Raw genomic sequence first — 18,406 nt, 5'->3', positions numbered from 1 at the left:
AAGTGAAACTGATTGACACAAGGACATAATGATACAAGAATAAGGAAGTTATGATTACCTTTTTCATTGACAGTTAGTACATGAGGGAATTATACCGCACAGAATCAATTAAATAACAAATATGATAAATCTATACTCTGAATCGGTATACATAGGAGCTGCTCAGTATATACCCCTAGAATAAATGAAAAAATTGCAATATTAGGACCGCAAACATTGACCACTTGTTTGCAGTCCCATTTTTGCAAATTTCTCAGAATAAATTGGCCTGTGGAAACAATTCTTGTGCTATAGTTCTGTTACTGTACACGGCAACCTTGTTCGGCATCACTTAGCAACCTGATGCTACTAGAAATTCTCTGCAGAGGTAACAGCAATGCAAACTTAAAACATGGTATCTGCCATAAAAACAGAAGCTGGTCCTCAGAGCTTACCTCCCGAGTGTCACGGAGGCGTAACAGATCTAATCTATCCGAAGGCCTCAAACTTATCAAGTTGACTAGCTGCGAAAGAGTAACAATAAATTAAATATAGCACCAACAACATTGTTTTAAAGTGAGCAGAAAGTGGGCATACGGCATACCCAGAAGCTAAATTTTTCAGGATCCTGTGGTCCAGGCATGCTCTCAAGATCCAAATGTCTTGTTCGCCTTGCTGCATCCAATGAATGTTAAAGTTAAGCGATATGCAGAAGCATATAATCCCAAAATATTAGCATCCCCTTCGTTGAGCGGGACTTCAATAGGCCTGTTTGTTTTGGCCCCGATGCACACCAACCAATCTGAAGGGCTTGATTGGTTCATCTCCAGATTTTACGTGTCCAAACACGGTTGACATTAATGGAGAGAATAATTTCTGTATTCTTCCAACCCTAGAAGGGTGGGTATATATAATGCCTATACATGAGCCTCTAGATGGGCCTCTATACACACGGGCTCAATATACTCCAACACCCCCCCTGCAGTCTGAACTACCGGCACAGCGGTGTTCAAGACTGGACAACAAGAAAGTACAAAGGACTAATACCCCCGCAGCCACAACTAGCCACTGGCTACGTTGAGGCTGGAGCGAAACTCCGAGAAGGTCGAGGAGAACAGTCCCTTGGTGAAGATGTCAGCAAACTGGGAGGTAGTCGGGACATGGAGTACCCGAACATCGCCAATAGCGACTCTGTCGCGCACGAAGTGCAGATCAATCTCCACATGCTTCGTCTGCTGATGCTGGACGGGGTTGGTGGAGAGGTACACGGCGCTGACGTTGTCGCAGTAGACGAGCGTGCTCTTGGCAAGCGGGCTGTGGAGCTCCGCCAAGAGCTGTCGTAGCCAGGACGCCTCCGCCACGCCGTTAGCGACAGCCCGGTACTCCGCCTCAGCACTAGAGCGGGAGACAACCGGCTGCCGCTTGGACGACCAGGAGACCAGATTGCCGCCTAGGAAGACGACGTAGCCGGAAGTGGAGCGACGACTGTCCGGGAAACCAGCCCAGTCAGCGTCGGTGTAGACCACCAGTTCAGTAGAGGACGAGCAGTGAAGCACCAGGCTGAGATCCACGGTGCCACGGACGTAGCGGAGGAGACGCTTCAGGGCAGAAAGGTGTGACTCCCGGGGATCATGCATATGGAGACAGACCTGCTGGACAGCGTAGGTGAGGTCCGGCCTGGTGAAGGTGAGGTACTGCAACGCGCCGGCCAGACTCCGGTAGGCAGTAGGATCAGCCACCGGATCACCCAGATCAGCAGACAGCTTCGCCTGAGTGTCGACAGGAGTGGAGCAGGGCTTGCAATCAGTCATCTCAGCCCGCTCCAGAATATCAAGTGCGTACTGCCGCTGGTGAAGGAGAAGACCAGACGGGCGAGGCTCAACAGTGACGCCCAAGAAGTGGTGGAGCTAACCGAGATCCTTCATAGCGAACTCCTGCTGCAGAGAGGATATGACACTCTGAAGCAACCGCTGACTAGAAGCTGTGAGCACAATGTCATCGACGTAGAGCAGCAGATATGCAGTCTCATTCCCACGGCGGTAGACGAAGAGAGACGTGTCAGACTTGGCCTCGGTGAACCCCAGTGTCAGCAAGAACGTGGCGAACCGAGAGTACCAAGCCCGAGGAGCAGGGGCGGAGCTAGAAACAAACCGTAGGGGGGCCATTTTGCCTAACTTATGCAAGGTGTATATACATACATATGGTTAATAATATTTTAGTCACATTCAACAAAATACAAGTGACCATGGAGGCTATCACCTTATCACACAAGCCATCAACAAAATAAAGTAACCCATAGAACTAACATTGGTTAAAATTCCACTCTCCTTTCCTTCAGAGCTCGGAACTCGGAAATTATATCGTTGTAACTGTAGTGCTCAAGAATTTCTCCTTCTATTTTTACTAGCAAGCTATTGGAAAGAAATTCGTCTTCCATCTTATTGCGCAGCCTTGTTTTGATGATCTTCAAGGTTGAAAAAGCACGCTCAGCGCTGGCTGTTGAAACTGGTAGAGTGAGAAGCAACCGAAGCAATCTATCAATCAAGTTAAAAGTCCCAGCACGCCTTGAGGCAACAAGATGTTGACAAAGGTCTGCTATTGTTGCAATGTTTTTCAGATCGTCACTGTTAGAAGCATCAATAACAAAATGTCTCAACTGGTTCTCTAATCCAACCCGCTCTTGCTTGTTAAAATCTGCTGGATAGTACTTTTCAACCATTCTGCAGATCTCACTAGCTTGGAAAGATGCAAATCCATTGTTCGGCACCAATGTAGCACTAATGGACAAAAGACCCAACACCTTCTCATTGAATTTCAGATTTAGTTCTGTCAACTGAGTGTCAATTGTGGCCGGAAAAATCTCAACACGAAAATAGCGTTCTTTGGTAAAATGATCAGGCTGACGACGAGCTCGGCCACCACGCATAATATATGTTTGTTCCATGTCTGGTATATCAATTTCATGGGTCACACAGAAGTCAACAACCTTGCAAAAAAATAGTTCCCAGCCATCATCTGATCTCATTTCCTCTAAAAGAAATTTGGTGGATTGCACAAGCCGGATGGCATTTACTATGTCCTGTCTTTTCTTCTGTAAAGCCTGACCAAGTTGTTCAGTGATCTCCAATATTTCTCTCATCATACATAAGATAAATACAAACTCGAAAGATGTCAAGTAGTTGAAAGATGTATCTCCATCGGCACGATATGTACCAGGTGATGAATCAGCAGCTAATTTTTGTAAAACTGAACTTACAGGATTGAACATATCCATAAGACTAGAAATAGAACCTAGGTGTGAACCCCATCTTGTGTCCCCTGGACGTTTCAGTGAGCGGATTTGATTTGCTCCTTGACCTGTCTCAAGCTCATCAATGACTAGCAAACATGCAAGTTCAACCATTTGGGCATCATGGAGCTCATCGTGACGCTTTGATGATGAGTCAACTGTGTTTACAATGAAGAGAAGATGCTGAAAAAACTGGGTAACAGGAACCACATCCTTTGTTGCAGCAACAAGAGCAAACTGTAAACGATGGGCATAGCAATGAACATAGTATGCATAGGGACATTCTCTGAGGAAAAGTGCTTGCAGTCCATTAAACTCTCCCTTCATGTTGCTAGCACCATCATACCCTTGGCCTCGAAGATTCTGGACATCAAAGCCATGGCTGGACAGGACATGAGATATTTCCTTCTTTAGTGTCAATGCTCTAGTGTCCTTTACATGTATCAAGTCAAAGAACCGTTCCTGCACAACACCATCTTGATCAACAAATCTCAAAACGAGTGCCATTTGCTCTCGTTTTGCTACATCACATGTTTCATCCACAAGAATAGAGAACTTTGCATCACCTATTTCCTCACGAATATGCATCCTGACTTTCATTGCAAATATACTCAAGATCTCCTTTTGAACATCAGGTGACGTGTACTTAGCATTTTGTGGAGCATTCTCTAAAATAACACTTGCAATCTTAGGATTAAATTCGGCAAGAAGGTTTAAAATTTCTAAAAAGTTTCCTTTATTCTTGGACTGAGGTGTCTCATCATGGCCTCTAAAGGAACAAGATTGCAATGTTAACCACTTAACAGCTGCAATTGATGTTTTGAGCAGTAGACGATTTCTTTCTTTCTCTTGATTGTTTGCCACCTCCACAATATTATCTATATGATTTGGGTAATTCAACAAATAACAGCATTCTGTCACTGCACTGTTGTGATGTGAGCAAGGGCCTGACCCAATATGAACTAAGAAAGCACAATTTTTGCCATCATGAACCTTCTTCCATGTGTCAAAACCTTGTACTGTGAAGACATCAAAACCACTTCTTCTCTTTATATTCTTACTGGAAATGAAGCAAAGAAGACAATATGCACGGTGGTTGCTCTCTGAATACTCTAACCAAGAAGGAAAATCACTGAACCAACTAAACTTGAAACGACGCTGACGCCCTTTTGGTCCAGAAGCCTTATAATTCTGCAATTTAGGTTGCATTGGGCCTAACTTCAAGTATGCACGCCGTACTTCATCTTGTTGATTGCTAGGATATTCCCAAATTTGTGGACGCAGTGCCGGATCTCGTTCCAAGAATTCAAGTCCTCGAAATACAGCAGGTCTAACTGATTGTTGTTCTTCATCTTGTATTTGTTCCAATCCAATTAAGGGGGCAAGTACTGGAGGTTCCTCTCGATCCACAATCGGATCATCCCTTTTCCTTTTGAAAAATTCATAAATTGGTTTCTCTTTAACCATTGGTACCTAAAATTCGTACAACTAATCCTATCAGCAGGTGCCTATCAGTTATAGGTAAAACAAGACGCTGTTTTTGAAGGTGGAAAGCAAGGAACGGATTAACGGAATACGCAAGTACTAAAGTAGCCAATAAGAATCAGCCTAGTTACCTGTTGTTGCCTTCTTGCCGAATGCAGAATGCGGATGATGCTGAATTTTGCTGATTGGGGATTGGGGATTAGGGATTGGGGATTAGGGATTAGGGATTGGGGAAAGCGGATTCCGATTGATCTCGCGACCAAATGCAGCGGCCGGCGAGCAGCAGACGATGGAGACCGCCGGACCTGGCGCCGGCGGCAGCGGAGGCGGAGGTGGAGGCGGGGGGCCGACGAGGCACGAGCGACGCTGCGGCTGCGTGCGCCGTGCGGTCTGCCAGTCTGGCCCCTTGTGCCTTGTGGACAAACGAGATGGCCAGATGGGCCTTCTGTGATTTTATTTGGGCCAAGCGGGGGCCACAGCCCAGTTTCATCGATACACAGCTCCGCCAGTGCCGAGGAGCCTGCTTCAGACCATAGAGAGACTTGTTGAGCCGGCAGACCATATCCGGACGACCGGAGTCCACAAATCCCGCTAGCTGAGAGCAGTAGACAGTCTCTGACAGAGTGCCGTGAAGAAACGCATTCTTCACGTCCAGCTAGTGCACAGGCCAAGAGCGCGAAAGCGCAAGCGAGAGGACCGTGCGCAGCGTAGCGGGCTTCCCGACTGGACTGAAGGTCTCATCATAGTCCACACCAGGTCGCTGAGTGAACCCCCGGAGAACCCAGCAAGCCTTGTATCGCTCTAGTGTGCCATCAGCCCGACGCTTATGCATCCAGATCCACTTGCCAGTAACCACATTGCAACCAGACGGACGCGGCACGAGGTCCCACGTCTGGTTGGCAAGAAGAGCCGCGTACTCCTCTTCCATCGCGCGACGCCAGTGAGGATCTGCCAAGCTATGATACGCGGATACTTCGCAAAACTCACGTACCGGTATCGGATACCGTATCGGATATCCGTACTCCACGGATACTCCCGGATACGTATCCCGTAAGTATCGGACTATTTAGGTATTTTCAAATAATAAAAATAAATCGGATACTCGTGGGATACCTGTGGATACCTGTCCGATACCTTCAAACCCTAACAACACTATTCAATCTCTTTGTATAAAGGTCCTCCGTTCAGCTGTGCCACCCTCTCATCCCCACCCGCGCAGCTGCAGGCCCGCAGCAGCCTCGCACGGCTCCCTTGCTGTCACCGCCGCTCGGCCACCCGCCCACGCCTCCTCCTGCTCCTTCCTCGCTGCTCATCGCTCCTTTGCCATCACCGCCGCCCGGCCACCCGCCCGTGCCTCCTCCTGCTCCTTCCCCATCGCTCGTCGCTCCCTTGCCGTCACCTCCGCACGCCCACCCGTCCGTGCCTCCTACTGCTCCAGCGGCTGCGCGGCCTGTCCAGACAAAGGCCCGCACATCTGTTAAAGCACTATTTATGGTGGTGCTGCGCTGCTGGAGCTCGCCGCTGGCGGGCCGCCACGGCCGCCGGAGCGTGCCCCTGGACGGCCCGCGCGGCCGCTAGAGAGGGAGAGGATGAGCCGCGGCCTCCGGAGAGGGAGAGGAGCCGCGGCAGCCGGAGTTGGCCACTACACAGAGAAAGAGAGAGAGTGCTGAAGGTTGGGGAAGAAGACGACCGACATCCATTTGTGGAACAGACGAACAGGTAAGATTAAGATAAGGTTGGTTCTTTTTTTCTTTGCCCCTTTCCTTTTCTAATAATTATAGAACATATGAATATATGAGTTTATGACGCATTATAGTCCCTGGAGCTTCTATTTTCTCACATTCTTGTTCCTGAAACTTTTATTTATTTTTATTTTTTTATATATATTGGCGTATCCCCGTATCCTTATTTTTGGAAAAATGTCGTATCGGAGTATCCCCGTATCGCGTACCGGTATCCGTATCCGCGTATCCGGGCAGCATAGCTGCCAAGGAGTCGCGGATAGAGGGTACTGGAGAGGCTCGCGGCTCCTCCTCGGTGGCGGAGAGAGTCGCGGCCAGAGACGCCATCCGCCGAGTCACCATGGGATGGATATGCCGAGGATCCCGATGGATGACTGGCGGGTGGTACACCTCCGGCTCGGCTCGAGAGGGAGCCGGAGGAGGCGGTGGCGGCGACGGCTTCGGTGTCGGTGTCGTAGGAGCCTCTGGAGCAGGAGGCAGCGCCGGTGTCGACGCCGAACGACGCAGGTACACCTGCACCTGCTGAGCGTACCGCTACGGCGCCGGGGTCGGCGCCGAGCGACGCCGGTACACCTGCACCGGCTGAGCGTACCGCGCAGGTGCAGGGGAAGACACCGGGGCCGCGCGTGGCGCAGCGGGAGACCGGGTCCGCGCGTGGCGCGACCGAGGGCACCGGGGCCGCGCACGGCGCAGCAGGGATCACCGGAAACGGTGCCGGTGTGCCGGGAAATCCTGCAGGAAAAGGACAGACAGGTAACGGTGGCTGAACCACCGGGTCAGTCGGAAACAGAGACTCCAGCTCGGGGTCAGGAGAAGGTGTGGAGGAGGTGGAGTAGGGGAAATCCGATTCGTCAAAGACGACGTGTCGGGAAATCAGAATGCGGCGAGAAGTGAGGTCAAAGCACCGGTACCCCTTGTGGTCAGGGGAGTACCCGAGGAACACACATCGAGTCGAACGGGGCGCCAGCTTGTGAGAAGCGGTGGCGGAGGTGTTAGGGTAACACGCGCACCCGAAGACCCGAAGGTGGTCGTAGCGAGAAGGGGTACCGAAGAGAGCGTGGTGGGGAGTAGGAGCAGGAGAGGCAGTGGACGGAAGGCGGTTGAGCAGGTAGGTGGCGGTGTGGAGGCTCTCAGCCCAGAAGCGCGGGGGAGAGAAGCCTGGATCAGAAGGGTGCGCACGACGTCGTTCGTCGTGCGAATCATCCGCTCAGACTTGCCGTTCTGAGGAGAGGTGTATGGACAAGACATACGCAGCTGAACACCCCGAGACAGAAAGAAGGACCGGGAGGCGGAGTTATCGAACTCCCGCCCGTTGTCACACTGGACGGCCTTAACGGTGAGGCCGAACTGAGTGGACACCCAGGCAAAGAAGTGGAGGAGGGTGGGGAAGGTCTCAGACTTGGCGCGCAAAGAGAAAGTCCAAGAGTAATGGGAAAAATCATCAACAATGACCAGATAATATTTATAGCCAGACATGCTGAGTACAGGAGATGTCCACAGGTCACAGTGAATCAGATCAAAAGCATGCGCAGCATGCGAAGAAGAAAAAAAATGAAAGTCTAACATGACGACCTAACTGGCACGCATGACAGAGGTGCTCAGCAGAAGCCCTAGTACATGGAACATCGGTACTACGGCTGAGCTGAGCCAAAACGTCGCGGCCGGGGTGACCAAGCCGGGCGGTGCCAGGTGGTGGAAGAAGGCGTCACGGCAAAAGCAGTAGACGAAGAAGCCGAAGGCGAGGCAGCGGAAGCAGGAAGCCGAAGAGTGTAAAGGGGCCCCGGGCTGTCACATCGGAGGAGCGGACGCCGGGAAGCTGAATCCTTCACAGTAAGACCAGAGGAGTCAAATTCGATAGAACAGGAGTTGTTAGCAGTAAACTGACGAATATAAAGAAGGTTGTGAACCATTTGATGAGCAACAAGAACATTAGTAAGACGCGGAGCAGAACCCACGGCGGTGACAGGAAGGCAAGACCCATCACCAACCATGATAGAAGAATGACAAGAGTGGTGTGGGGGTCGGACAGAAGAGAGGATACCAGCATCTGGAGTGGTGTGGAAGGCACCCGAGTCGGCGAACCACTCGGTGCTGGCCGACGGCGTCAGTCCCGTGGTGCTGAAGGACTGCGCCAGTGCGGCCTGGTCCCACCCCCCAGGCCAGGTCGACTGCTGGCTGTGCTGAGCGGGCGGAGTCCAGGACGGCACGAAGAGAGGAGCAGCGCCAGTGAACATGGCCGCCGGCTGGAGCTGAGGACGAGGCCCCCCTCCCGGACCCTGGAACGGCCACATCGAGATGCGCCCTGACCATGGGTTGCTGAAGGATGGCCAGGGCGTACCTCCAGGGGCAGGGGCAGCGGGAGCCGGAGTCGGAGTCGGCGCGCCCCGACGGCCCCCACCGGTACCGGTACCCCCAGAAGCAGGGCCACCAGTGCCACCACGTCCCCCGCCGGCGACATCCACGCCCCCCCCCCTCCTCCGGTCTGCCCGGCGGGAGCAGCACCGAGCAGGGAGGTGGCAGGAGCAGCGGAGGAGGTCGGTGGAGTAGCTACGAGCGCGGCGGGGGTGGGCGAGGACGATCCGGGCGCGAGACCCCTGGTGATCTCCTCGAGGGCGAGGTCGTCCCGGACCTACAGGAAGGTTGGGAAGGGCCTCTGACGGGCGATCCAACCCTTCAGGTGGTCGTAGGTGCTGCTCAGGCCCCGCAGGACATTGAGCACCAAGACCCGATCAGACACCGGATCCCCGAGGTCGTGAAGAGAATCTGTCATGCTCTTCATCTGCCGGCAGTACTCACCGACAGAGAGGTCCCCCTGTACGAAGGTGCGGAAGGTGGCGTCGAGCTGGAGGGCGCGGTACTCGGCGTTGCCGAGGAACTGCCCCTCGAGCGCCAACCAGGGCTGCCGCGCGGTGTCGCCGTGGTCCGGACGAGGTCCTGAAGATCTAGGGAGATGGTCCCGAAGATCCAGGACAGGGCGACGCTGTCGAGGCGCAGCCACGCCACGTCCCGCGCCTCGATCGGCGAGTCGATGAGGACATGGCCGTCGAGGGCGTAGCGGCGAAGGGTGAGGACCTTGTCCCGCCAGCGGACGTAGGAGGAGGACGCGGGGTCGAGGAGGACGGAGACCAGGGCCCTGATGTTCTGGACGCCGGCGACCTGGTGGTGAAGTTGGTCGACCATGGGGTCGGCCGGGTCGTACCGGGCTCCAGATCCAGCTGGCGGGGCCTGGTGGGAGGAAGAGGCGCCGTGCTCGGGGTCGACGGGCAGCTGGCCGGAGACACGGAGGAAGTGATCCGCCTCGGCGACCCGGAGAGCGAGGGCGTCGGCCGTGGCGCGCTCGTGCTCCCAAGCGATGGCAGCCACGCGGACCCGCTCCTGGGCCGCCGAAACCTCCGACTTGGTGGCGAGGAGGGCCGCGGCAAGAGCGGCGTCGGCCTGCTGCCCACGGAAGGCGGCGGTGGAGAGCGGCACATCCACGGGAGGCATCCCAAGCTCGGGCCACGTGGGATCGGCGGTGGGCGGCCTGCGCGGCGGCCGTAGGCCCTGCAGCCCCCGTACCCGCGCCAGCAGAGGCTACGTCGGGCAGGGGGCCCTGCTGGGCGGCGCTGGCGGCCTCGGCAGCCTGCTGGGCCGCGGCCTGCTGCTCGGCGGCCTGCTGGGCGGCGGCGGCGGCTGCGCCCGCGACTCCCCCGGCGGCAGCCCCTGCTGCGTTGTCAGCAGCTGCGGGCGCGAGGGCCGCCAGGGCAGCAGCTGCTGGCGCGAGGGCCGCCAGGGCAGCAGCGGTCGTGGCAGAGGTCCCGGCGGCGGCGGATCCGGGCCCCACGGCCGGAGCAGAGGACCCGGCGGCGGCGGATCCGGGCCCCACGGTCGGAGCAGAGGCCCCGACAGCGGCGGATCCGGGCCCCACGGCCGGAGCAGGGGTCCCGGCGGCGGCGGATCGAAGCCAGGCGGCGGATCCGGGCCGCATGGCCGGAACAGAGGACCAGGCGGCGGGCCAAGCGGCTGCGGGCCACACGGCCGGTGCAGGGGAGGAGGAGGGGAGGGGAGGGAAGGAAGAGAGAGGAGGGGAGGGGAGAGGAGGAGGGGCCGGCGGCCAGCCATGGCTGTCGGCGGCAGCGGCGGGCTGTGTAGGAAAGGGAAGAGGGAAAGAGGAGACCTAACCCTAGGCTATTGATACCATAATGGATAGAATAATTTTTGTATTCTTCCAACCCTAGAAGGGTGGGTATATATAATGCCTATACATTGGCCTCTAGATGGGCCTCTATACACACGGGCTCAATATACTCCAACAGACATGACCAAACTTTAAGCAGTCCAAGGCTTCAAAACAAATCAAGCAATACGATGTTCCCATGCAATCTGAGTTTTATGCACTTGTTATTCCAAAATCAATTTACAGAGCCAATGATTCATGCATCATACCGAAAATATGGATACAAGACTTTACTTTTTCTATAACGATAACTATATAAATAACTAATTCAATATGTGAAGTACTTAAAAAACTGAAAATGATCATACCAGTCCGTACGGTTTCTCTAGCACGCCTAATATATGCCCTGGCCAGTTCTGAAGCTCCATTGGCAAGTTCGATTAGCTGCAAATAATTAAACCAATAGACTTAAAGACTCAATAAAGAAAGTTACGGAGATGGCATTACTATTCTGATGTGATGTAACACATCTCGTTTAATTTTCACTTGGCCAGTATCAGTAATATGTTGCATGGATAGAAGCATAAGCAAGGAGATGTGCATACTTTGCTATAAACAATTCAACTGGATATACTGATAAAAAAATATTGGATGCATTTGCCATTTGGACATAATTATTATCAGAGTAGACAAAAAAGCATAAAAATGTATGAAGACTTTACTTCTCTTCTCTCTTGTGATCCTTCTGGCAGAGGTATATCTTGCAACCATTCAACTTCAGCAACTCTATATCTGCAATTTTAGAAAAACAAAAGTAAGAATTTTACAAAGCTGCTGATCTGGCATTCTCTCCCAGATAGATTGTGTAGTGAAAGCATGCTAGACTCACCCATCTTGATCCCATGATCGTAAGATATGAAATCGACGAGAGCCTTCCACCTATGACGAAAATTATTATTTTTTGTCATCTGAAAATAACTCCAGAATATCACAATTTAATTCGTTATACTTGTTCAATATAAAAAGGCATCAAATCTACACCTAATTTCGGAGTTACACTTCTTTGCACTAAAAAAAGTGGTTGTAGAAAAAAAAAAAGGTGGACAAGACTTGAAAACTACAAGAGTGATACTATGCAAGTCAGTCTTCTGCAGCTGACAGAAAAGATACTGTCTTTATATTCTGTTCTCCTCAGTACTTCCTCCATTCCAAATTATAGTTCGTTTGACTTTTTTGATCCCAAGTTTGACCACTCGTCTTATTCAAAAAATTTGTGCAAATGTCGTCAAATTTAAGTCAATCTTGAAGAACTTCTATTAATAAAGCAAGCCACAACAAAAGAAGTGATATTTTGCATCAAATTTTTTAATAAGACGAGTGGGCAAACTTGAAGTCAAAAAAGTCAAACGAACTATAATTTGGAACAGAGGGAGTACATGATATTTCTTCTAAGTTCCAAAACAATGTTGAATCTAAAAGCATATATGACAATCGGTGTAGACAGGTCAATACTAAGAAATATAATATTTGATGTCTGCAGCAACACAACATGGGATCTGTAAGCTCACAGCCTCACAGGGATGCAGTTTGGGCAGTTGCTCAACAGAAAGCAGTTTGAAAACTAATACAGAATGTAGTAATGTTGTCTTAAAATCTGGTAATAATACAAAATTTACCTCTAAATAAAAGCGCCCATCTGGAAGTGGTTCACACCTAGAAATTTATGAAGTGATATTAAAAACAAAACTAAAAAATATTGCCAGAAATTTAAAGGCAAATAATAAAAGACTGAACTCACTCCAAAATTTCCACCTCACAGCCACAATCAGCTACAGTACCCGTTGCCGAATCAATAGCGACCTACAGTGTTCAAGCCAATAATGAATGAAATAACTCTTTCAAAATAAACAAAGCAATGGTTTGACACAAGTTCCTAACCATTCCCATTCGATGGTTCCCTTCCATTATCCTCCGTACCTATTTCAAATGAAAAGCATTAAAAGATAATACAGAAATAAATAGGGCAAACAAGCACTTAATTACATGTCTTTATTTTCTCAAAGCAAAAAAATGATGCATGTGAAGGTCTCACACTTTTTTCTATGCACTACAACCAAGGTGATACTTAGCTTCCCGTGCTTTCAAGAAAACATCTAAGTAATTTTAGGACTTATGCAAATATTTGAAGATTGGAAATACTGCTTGAACATATTTAAATTTTGAGTACTAACACATCATTTGGAAAAGGACTTGGTTGAGCAAGATTTCTAAACAATAGAAATTTGCAAGGTTATATCTGCAAGCTGGATATGCATGTGCAGATAGGTTTGTGATCTTCTTGATAAATAGAGAAGATATATTATCAACAAATGTGTCTGACAAAAGCATATCTAATTTTCGTGATAGCCGTACCATCAGTCTGTAACGAGGTTCAAATATGTTCAGTGCCATCTTTTGGCATGGAAGTACAACATCCATTACAAAGAGAGGCATCAAATCAACGCCGGCATATGTCATAGTCTCATGTTCTGATCTCCTCTCAGCATATTCTTCTGGGAAATTTCTCTGAATTATGTTGCTCAATGTTACACTGAAGCATTTAACCATAACTGCCATCAGAAACGTCAAATATGGACATTTGGATAAAATGATAAAGTAAAGAAATTTATCTTTTCAGCATCTTCAGTTACCTTATAGGGTATGTTCTTGGACCGATAAATAGCACCGTCCGACACATGGGACACTTATTTCCTATTGGAAATAGCAAATAGCAGGAAGTTCAGAACTAAACAAAAACATATAATTGGGAATGTGAATATTTTTTAAGCTCACCATGATCCATTGACTGATGTAGACAAGAACGGCAAAATGAATGCCCACATGGTGTAGTGACAGGTTCATACAATAGCTTAAAGCATAACGTGCACTCGAAATCATCAGTCCTATCTAACCTTGCACGCCTTGCCCCAGCTGCAATATTTGTATTCCTATCCAGATCACTCAGACAGGTTTGCAAGACATGGCTGTATATACAAAAAATGGGTGTTACAAAATGTGCCAGAGGAACATTATTAGCTCAACAGATATCTGCGAGCAATGAAGTCAATTGTGAATATCATTATGCACCAATAATCCTACCTGAGGGGATCAACTTGAAGACCAGCTAGAAGGGCTTCACGTGCCTCATGGTAATGCTCCAGCTTCATATCAAGGAGTTATTCCAATTAGATAAACAAGCATCCAAAGGAAAATGACCTCCAATATAACATGTACATAATACATGACCGTTCCAACAGACACTAATAAACGAGTAGCTTATTAATGGTTTTCTGATGGTGTAAACAGAACATAATAAGAAAATGACAGTAGGAAGGTTTATTGCTGAGAAGGGTACTAGTAATTACACATAGCCTTATGCACAAATGCAAATTTTCATGATCCAATTCAATCATGTGGAAAGGGGAAAAAAATAACAAGCAGTGTACAAACTTGTACTTGTCTTTTTTTTTCTGTACCCAAGCTATTGGTGACTTGCCATGAAATTTGGTAGTCATACATTGCTACATCCATGTTTTTTGTTTAAGATTTTCTTTTGAGTAGTGAACTCGTATTTCTTTTGGCTAATCACCCAGACTGTTCTAGAACTTGATAATGTGCCACTTGTAGTTCCAAATTTTGGATATTGACATGTACCGCTTAATGTTTTTGGATCAGGTGAACATTAAAGTCACACAAAATAAAATGAGAAGTGGTAATTGTATCACATAAATTTCAACTGGGTATTTGCAAAAGTACAGGTAGTATTCATCCAATATTCACAAAATTTAAACATGACAAGACCAAATGGCCACAGCTAATAAAAAGCTCTACAAAAAATTAATCCTAGTGGGCTAAATTGAGTACTCATATCGAGGGGAGAATATTTAAAGTATTTTCCCTAATAAAAGAATATTGGTTCTAAGATCTCCTATTGTGCTCAAGTTACAATGTATTACCAGAATTAGCGCATATGCCTTGAGAAGATATGGTCTAGGGGAATTACTGTTGTTAGATACAATCTTCTCCGCATCCTTCAGAGCTAACTGTAAGAATGAATCAAATATCAGAAAGTATTTTCTTAGAGAGAAAGAAAGAATGTGCTGTGAATTCACTTAATTAACATCAGAATCCAACAATTGCGTAAACTGCTCACACCTCTGCATGTGTTGTAGGATCAAGGCCATTTAAGGGCTGATATTCAGAATCAGCTGATGATCTCTCCCTCAACAGTTGACTTATCCTGTGATAATGGTAGCCATACCATTGTGTGAATCCAGAGCAAACATATCTATATGGTACAAATGAGAACTGTGCAGGATTATGCAAAAAATATTGCCACGAAACTGACCGACAGAAAGCCAAACTCCGGTTGCTAAGTATAATTGGATCTCCTGGTCTCAAATTTAGAGCTTTTGAGTAAAACGATATTGCCTGAAACAAAATGATGTCAAGTATCACGCTCATTAAGGTCAGCAAAATATATTTGTACATGTGAAGATCACCTAAAAGCAGAGCAATTAAACAAACAACACAAAATGGTAAATTAGCGCCAACCACCAATGCTACATATGTAATTAGTAAGAATAGTAGAGACGGGGCCTGCATAAGTAGGCCCACACAGCACGATATTCCACTATCACTGGCAGGTCCAATCTTGTTAACTAGTTTGGGCTTTTCCTTCAGTGAAGATTTGGGAATTGCTCGGGACCATAAAATATGTGCGTGTGCTTATGTAATTTTGTCATGAATAGAGTACAACAAAACAAAGGAAGGTGTAAAAGAAAAACTAATGGAACCTAGTCCAATATAAAAGATAACAAACATAAATCTATATTTAAATTTTAAACAAGGTTTTTTAATCTATAAATGAATTTAGGGAATCTATAAAAAATTTCAACAGAACCACAATCAAAATACTTATGAAAAAATAAGATGAGATCTGTTACAATGATTGTAAAGTACCAAAGGGTACTTTCAAGTATTTTTCCCTTGAATTTTTCCTAGACGTTGATCTATGGAAAATTGAATTAGTATTCGGTCCCATTCTTTTTCGTACTTGGTCCCACATTTTTGTACCACTAGGTACTTAGTCTAGGTACTTCCAGGTACTTTCTACCTTCACCACCGTACGATTCTATCAAATGGACGGCTCTCATTTTTTTCAATCATTGTAAAAATTCTCAACATTGCGCACAGATCCAAAATAAAATTTTATAAATCAGTAAGTTGCACAAAAATAAACAGAATGGGAAAAAAATCTGCATTTTTCACTCTGGTCCAAGGTGAGGAATGCAGAATGCTCAACTTGTATTTGGGCCACTCTTTTTCAAATATACGCAGCTCTCCTACGTGTTCGATAAAAAAATGGAAAAAAAAAGAAATTACTTCAACCATAAAACTAAGTAGTGTATCTTCTTTGTAGCCTTTTACAGCAGTTTCATATTAAATATCATTGATAGCAGAACATTCTACCAAAGTAACCTTGCATTATCTAGTCTATATCATGTGGTAACAAATCTTGAGAAATGAAACCCTGATAAAGAAAGTGGAAACGGATCAATTGTAAACATTGTTAGCATATTCTTTTAGACTGCCAATGCAATAAGATGTATTTCCTTTAGGTGGTTTGCAAAAAGTAGAAGGCTATGAATGTCAAATACAGTAGGTTAACAATTGTATGAGCAGTTAATGCTGAAACAAAAAAGTAGGACACGCTACACCAGAAATGAATTTCTTTCCTCCTATTTATCCAAGCCATACACCTCATTGCAGATTAAAGAATGTCTGGCAATATTGCAAGCATTGTTGAGGTAAAATTCCAGTCACGGGAGTGTTAAACTAGAAACAAGTTATTTTGTTTTGCGAAATCGACGCAGAGGAAAAATACAAGCTTGAAATGTCACATTAACTGTATGTGAGAAGGAACTCGGTACACCGAATTGTCTGCATCATATTATCAGGGGCAGAACCAGAGGAAGCAACGAGCCAATGGCTGCTAACTTGATACAGTGTCTAGTTTCCTCACTTTTGAAAACTGTCTGCAAAATTGCAGTGGCTGGTACCAGGCGTTGGCCGCACATGCTGGAGAATCTCTTCCGGAAATGAATTCCCATCGATCACAGGAACCAGGTCAAGTCCATTGGGCCAGTTCAGCCTATTTTATTTACATTGGCATTAATCCTGTCTCGTGGAGTTATAAAGAACAAAAGGCAGTCACTAGTCACTACATCACCTGCCGAAGCCGAATACCAGGCTGCCCGCCTCAAGGGTGCTATACCCTGCCTGAGTTACACAGACTCTCCGATCAACCATCCTTGTCCGACTACTGAAGCGTGCCAATCCAACGATCGGATGCCCTCGTGGTTCCTAAGCTAAACGCGAACATACCCCCGCTCGGAACACGCTGACGCCGCCACGAACGCAAACAGATTGGAGGAAGGGGACGAGCTCAAGGCGCACCTCGTCGAAGCGGCGGTCCCGGAAGGCGCGCGTGCCACGCAGCGCGAGGTCGAACACCTCGCGGTACTTGTCCGGGGCCATCCCCATCCCCTCCTGGCCCTCCACCTGCACGGCAACCACAGCAGAGGTCAGCAGCAAATTCAGCCCGCAGCAAATTCAGCTCGCACGCACGCACCAACGGGAAGTCCTCGGCGGCGAGCGCGGCGGCGAAGGCGGCGCCCGGCGACGCCATTGGGGGAGGCGCGGGGGTGGTAGGACTCGGAATTTCGGGTGGGGAGGGAAGCGGAGGCTGGGGCGAGCGGCGAGGTTGAGGGGACTGGCTGGCTGGGGCTTTGGAGGGAGGGGGAGGGAGGTGGTGGTGGGGGAGGGCGCGGCGTTCGTGCGCCGGCGCCCAGTAGTATTTGCGCGGCTGCGGCCGCGAAGACGTGTCCCCCCGCGGGCTCGGCTCGCCTCGCCTCCCTACCCGGTTCCGAGACGACGGGCAGTCTCGCCGCCAGTGTGAACGGGGCCAGGTGGGGTGGCCGTGGTTTCACCAAACTTCAATGCAAATCAGAAATCACTGGTAGTTTTCCTGCAAATCACTGGGGTAGTTTGCATTTTGCAAAGCAGCACCCAAGTCATTTCACTGTAATACATTTTTCACTTTTTCTCCTCTACTACTAATCCCTTATCTTATGTATATCGTGTGTATCTTTTTGCATACACTGATGCATCAATACGGCAGTAGCTATCAATTTATTGAGTGGTGATAAAATACTCTGTAAAATCAAGCTGGACTGAAAACGGTGTGAATAAATCCGCTCGTAGTTTACAAAAGTCCAGTTATACTAGAACATTGCGCGGCGTTGCCGCGCACAAATATGCCCTCCAGTTCAGGTTTATTTTAAAAAATTGAACTTCAAAAAGTCCGGGGAGATTTTCATAAAATTGATAGACTGCGTGGGTTATTTGGTAAATTTAGCGTCGACGGAGTACCTGTCGATTACTGAAAAGTTCAAGGGGTTTTTTCATAAAATTGATGGACTTCAAAATCATTTTAACAAAGTCCAGGGTTTCTTTTATAAATTTCACGGAGTACGACACGATTACTAAAAGTTCAGGGTTTTTTTAAAGTAAGGCTCCACAAAGTCCGAGGGGTTTTCCATTAAATTGATGGACTCCGTGTTCATTTTAATAAAGCTCGGGTTTTTTTTGCAAAATTTACGTCCCTATCTATTTCTGACCGTCGGATCGCGATCCAACGGCCGATGTTTTCCG

The 18,406-nt window shown here is 48.1% G+C and overlaps 1 protein-coding gene across 1 annotated transcript; it reads right to left on the bottom strand.

Moving 5' to 3' along the window:
- Positions 1–12: 12 nt before the first annotated feature.
- LOC120651997 (LON peptidase N-terminal domain and RING finger protein 1-like) lies at positions 13–17,653 on the bottom strand. The gene is made up of 18 exons (XM_039929677.1): positions 17,325–17,653; positions 17,150–17,254; positions 15,039–15,121; positions 14,846–14,930; positions 14,647–14,733; positions 13,790–13,851; positions 13,484–13,674; positions 13,342–13,402; positions 13,064–13,241; positions 12,590–12,628; positions 12,450–12,511; positions 12,328–12,364; positions 11,541–11,590; positions 11,374–11,443; positions 11,020–11,095; positions 584–654; positions 435–503; positions 13–359 (listed from the first exon to the last, which is right to left on the bottom strand). The coding sequence occupies exons 1-18, from the start codon at positions 17,379–17,381 to the stop codon at positions 300–302; spliced, it is 1,443 nt and encodes a 480-aa protein (XP_039785611.1). The 5' UTR covers positions 17,382–17,653; the 3' UTR covers positions 13–299.
- Between the last annotated feature and the right edge of the window lie 753 nt (positions 17,654–18,406).

Source organism: Panicum virgatum, chromosome 9K (genome assembly GCF_016808335.1).
Source record: "Panicum virgatum strain AP13 chromosome 9K, P.virgatum_v5, whole genome shotgun sequence".
Classification (NCBI taxonomy): Eukaryota; Viridiplantae; Streptophyta; class Magnoliopsida; order Poales; family Poaceae; genus Panicum; species Panicum virgatum.
This window is presented reverse-complemented; position numbering and strand designations above follow the sequence as displayed.

What these genes read in the sequence shown, in the direction of transcription:
- LOC120651997 (XM_039929677.1), bottom strand. Translation starts at nt 17,381, where the DNA reads ATGGCGTCGCCGGGCGCCGCCTTCGCCGCCGCGCTCGCCGCCGAGGAC. An exon ending in ATGGGCGCTTTTATTTAGAG is followed by an intron (nt 11,591 to 12,327) that starts GTAAATTTTGTA and finishes TTTTCGTCATAG; the next exon opens with GTGGAAGGCTCTCGTCGATT. An exon ending in GCCTCCGTGACACTCGGGAG is followed by an intron (nt 360 to 434) that starts GTAAGCTCTGAG and finishes TTACCTCTGCAG; the next exon opens with AGAATTTCTAGTAGCATCAG.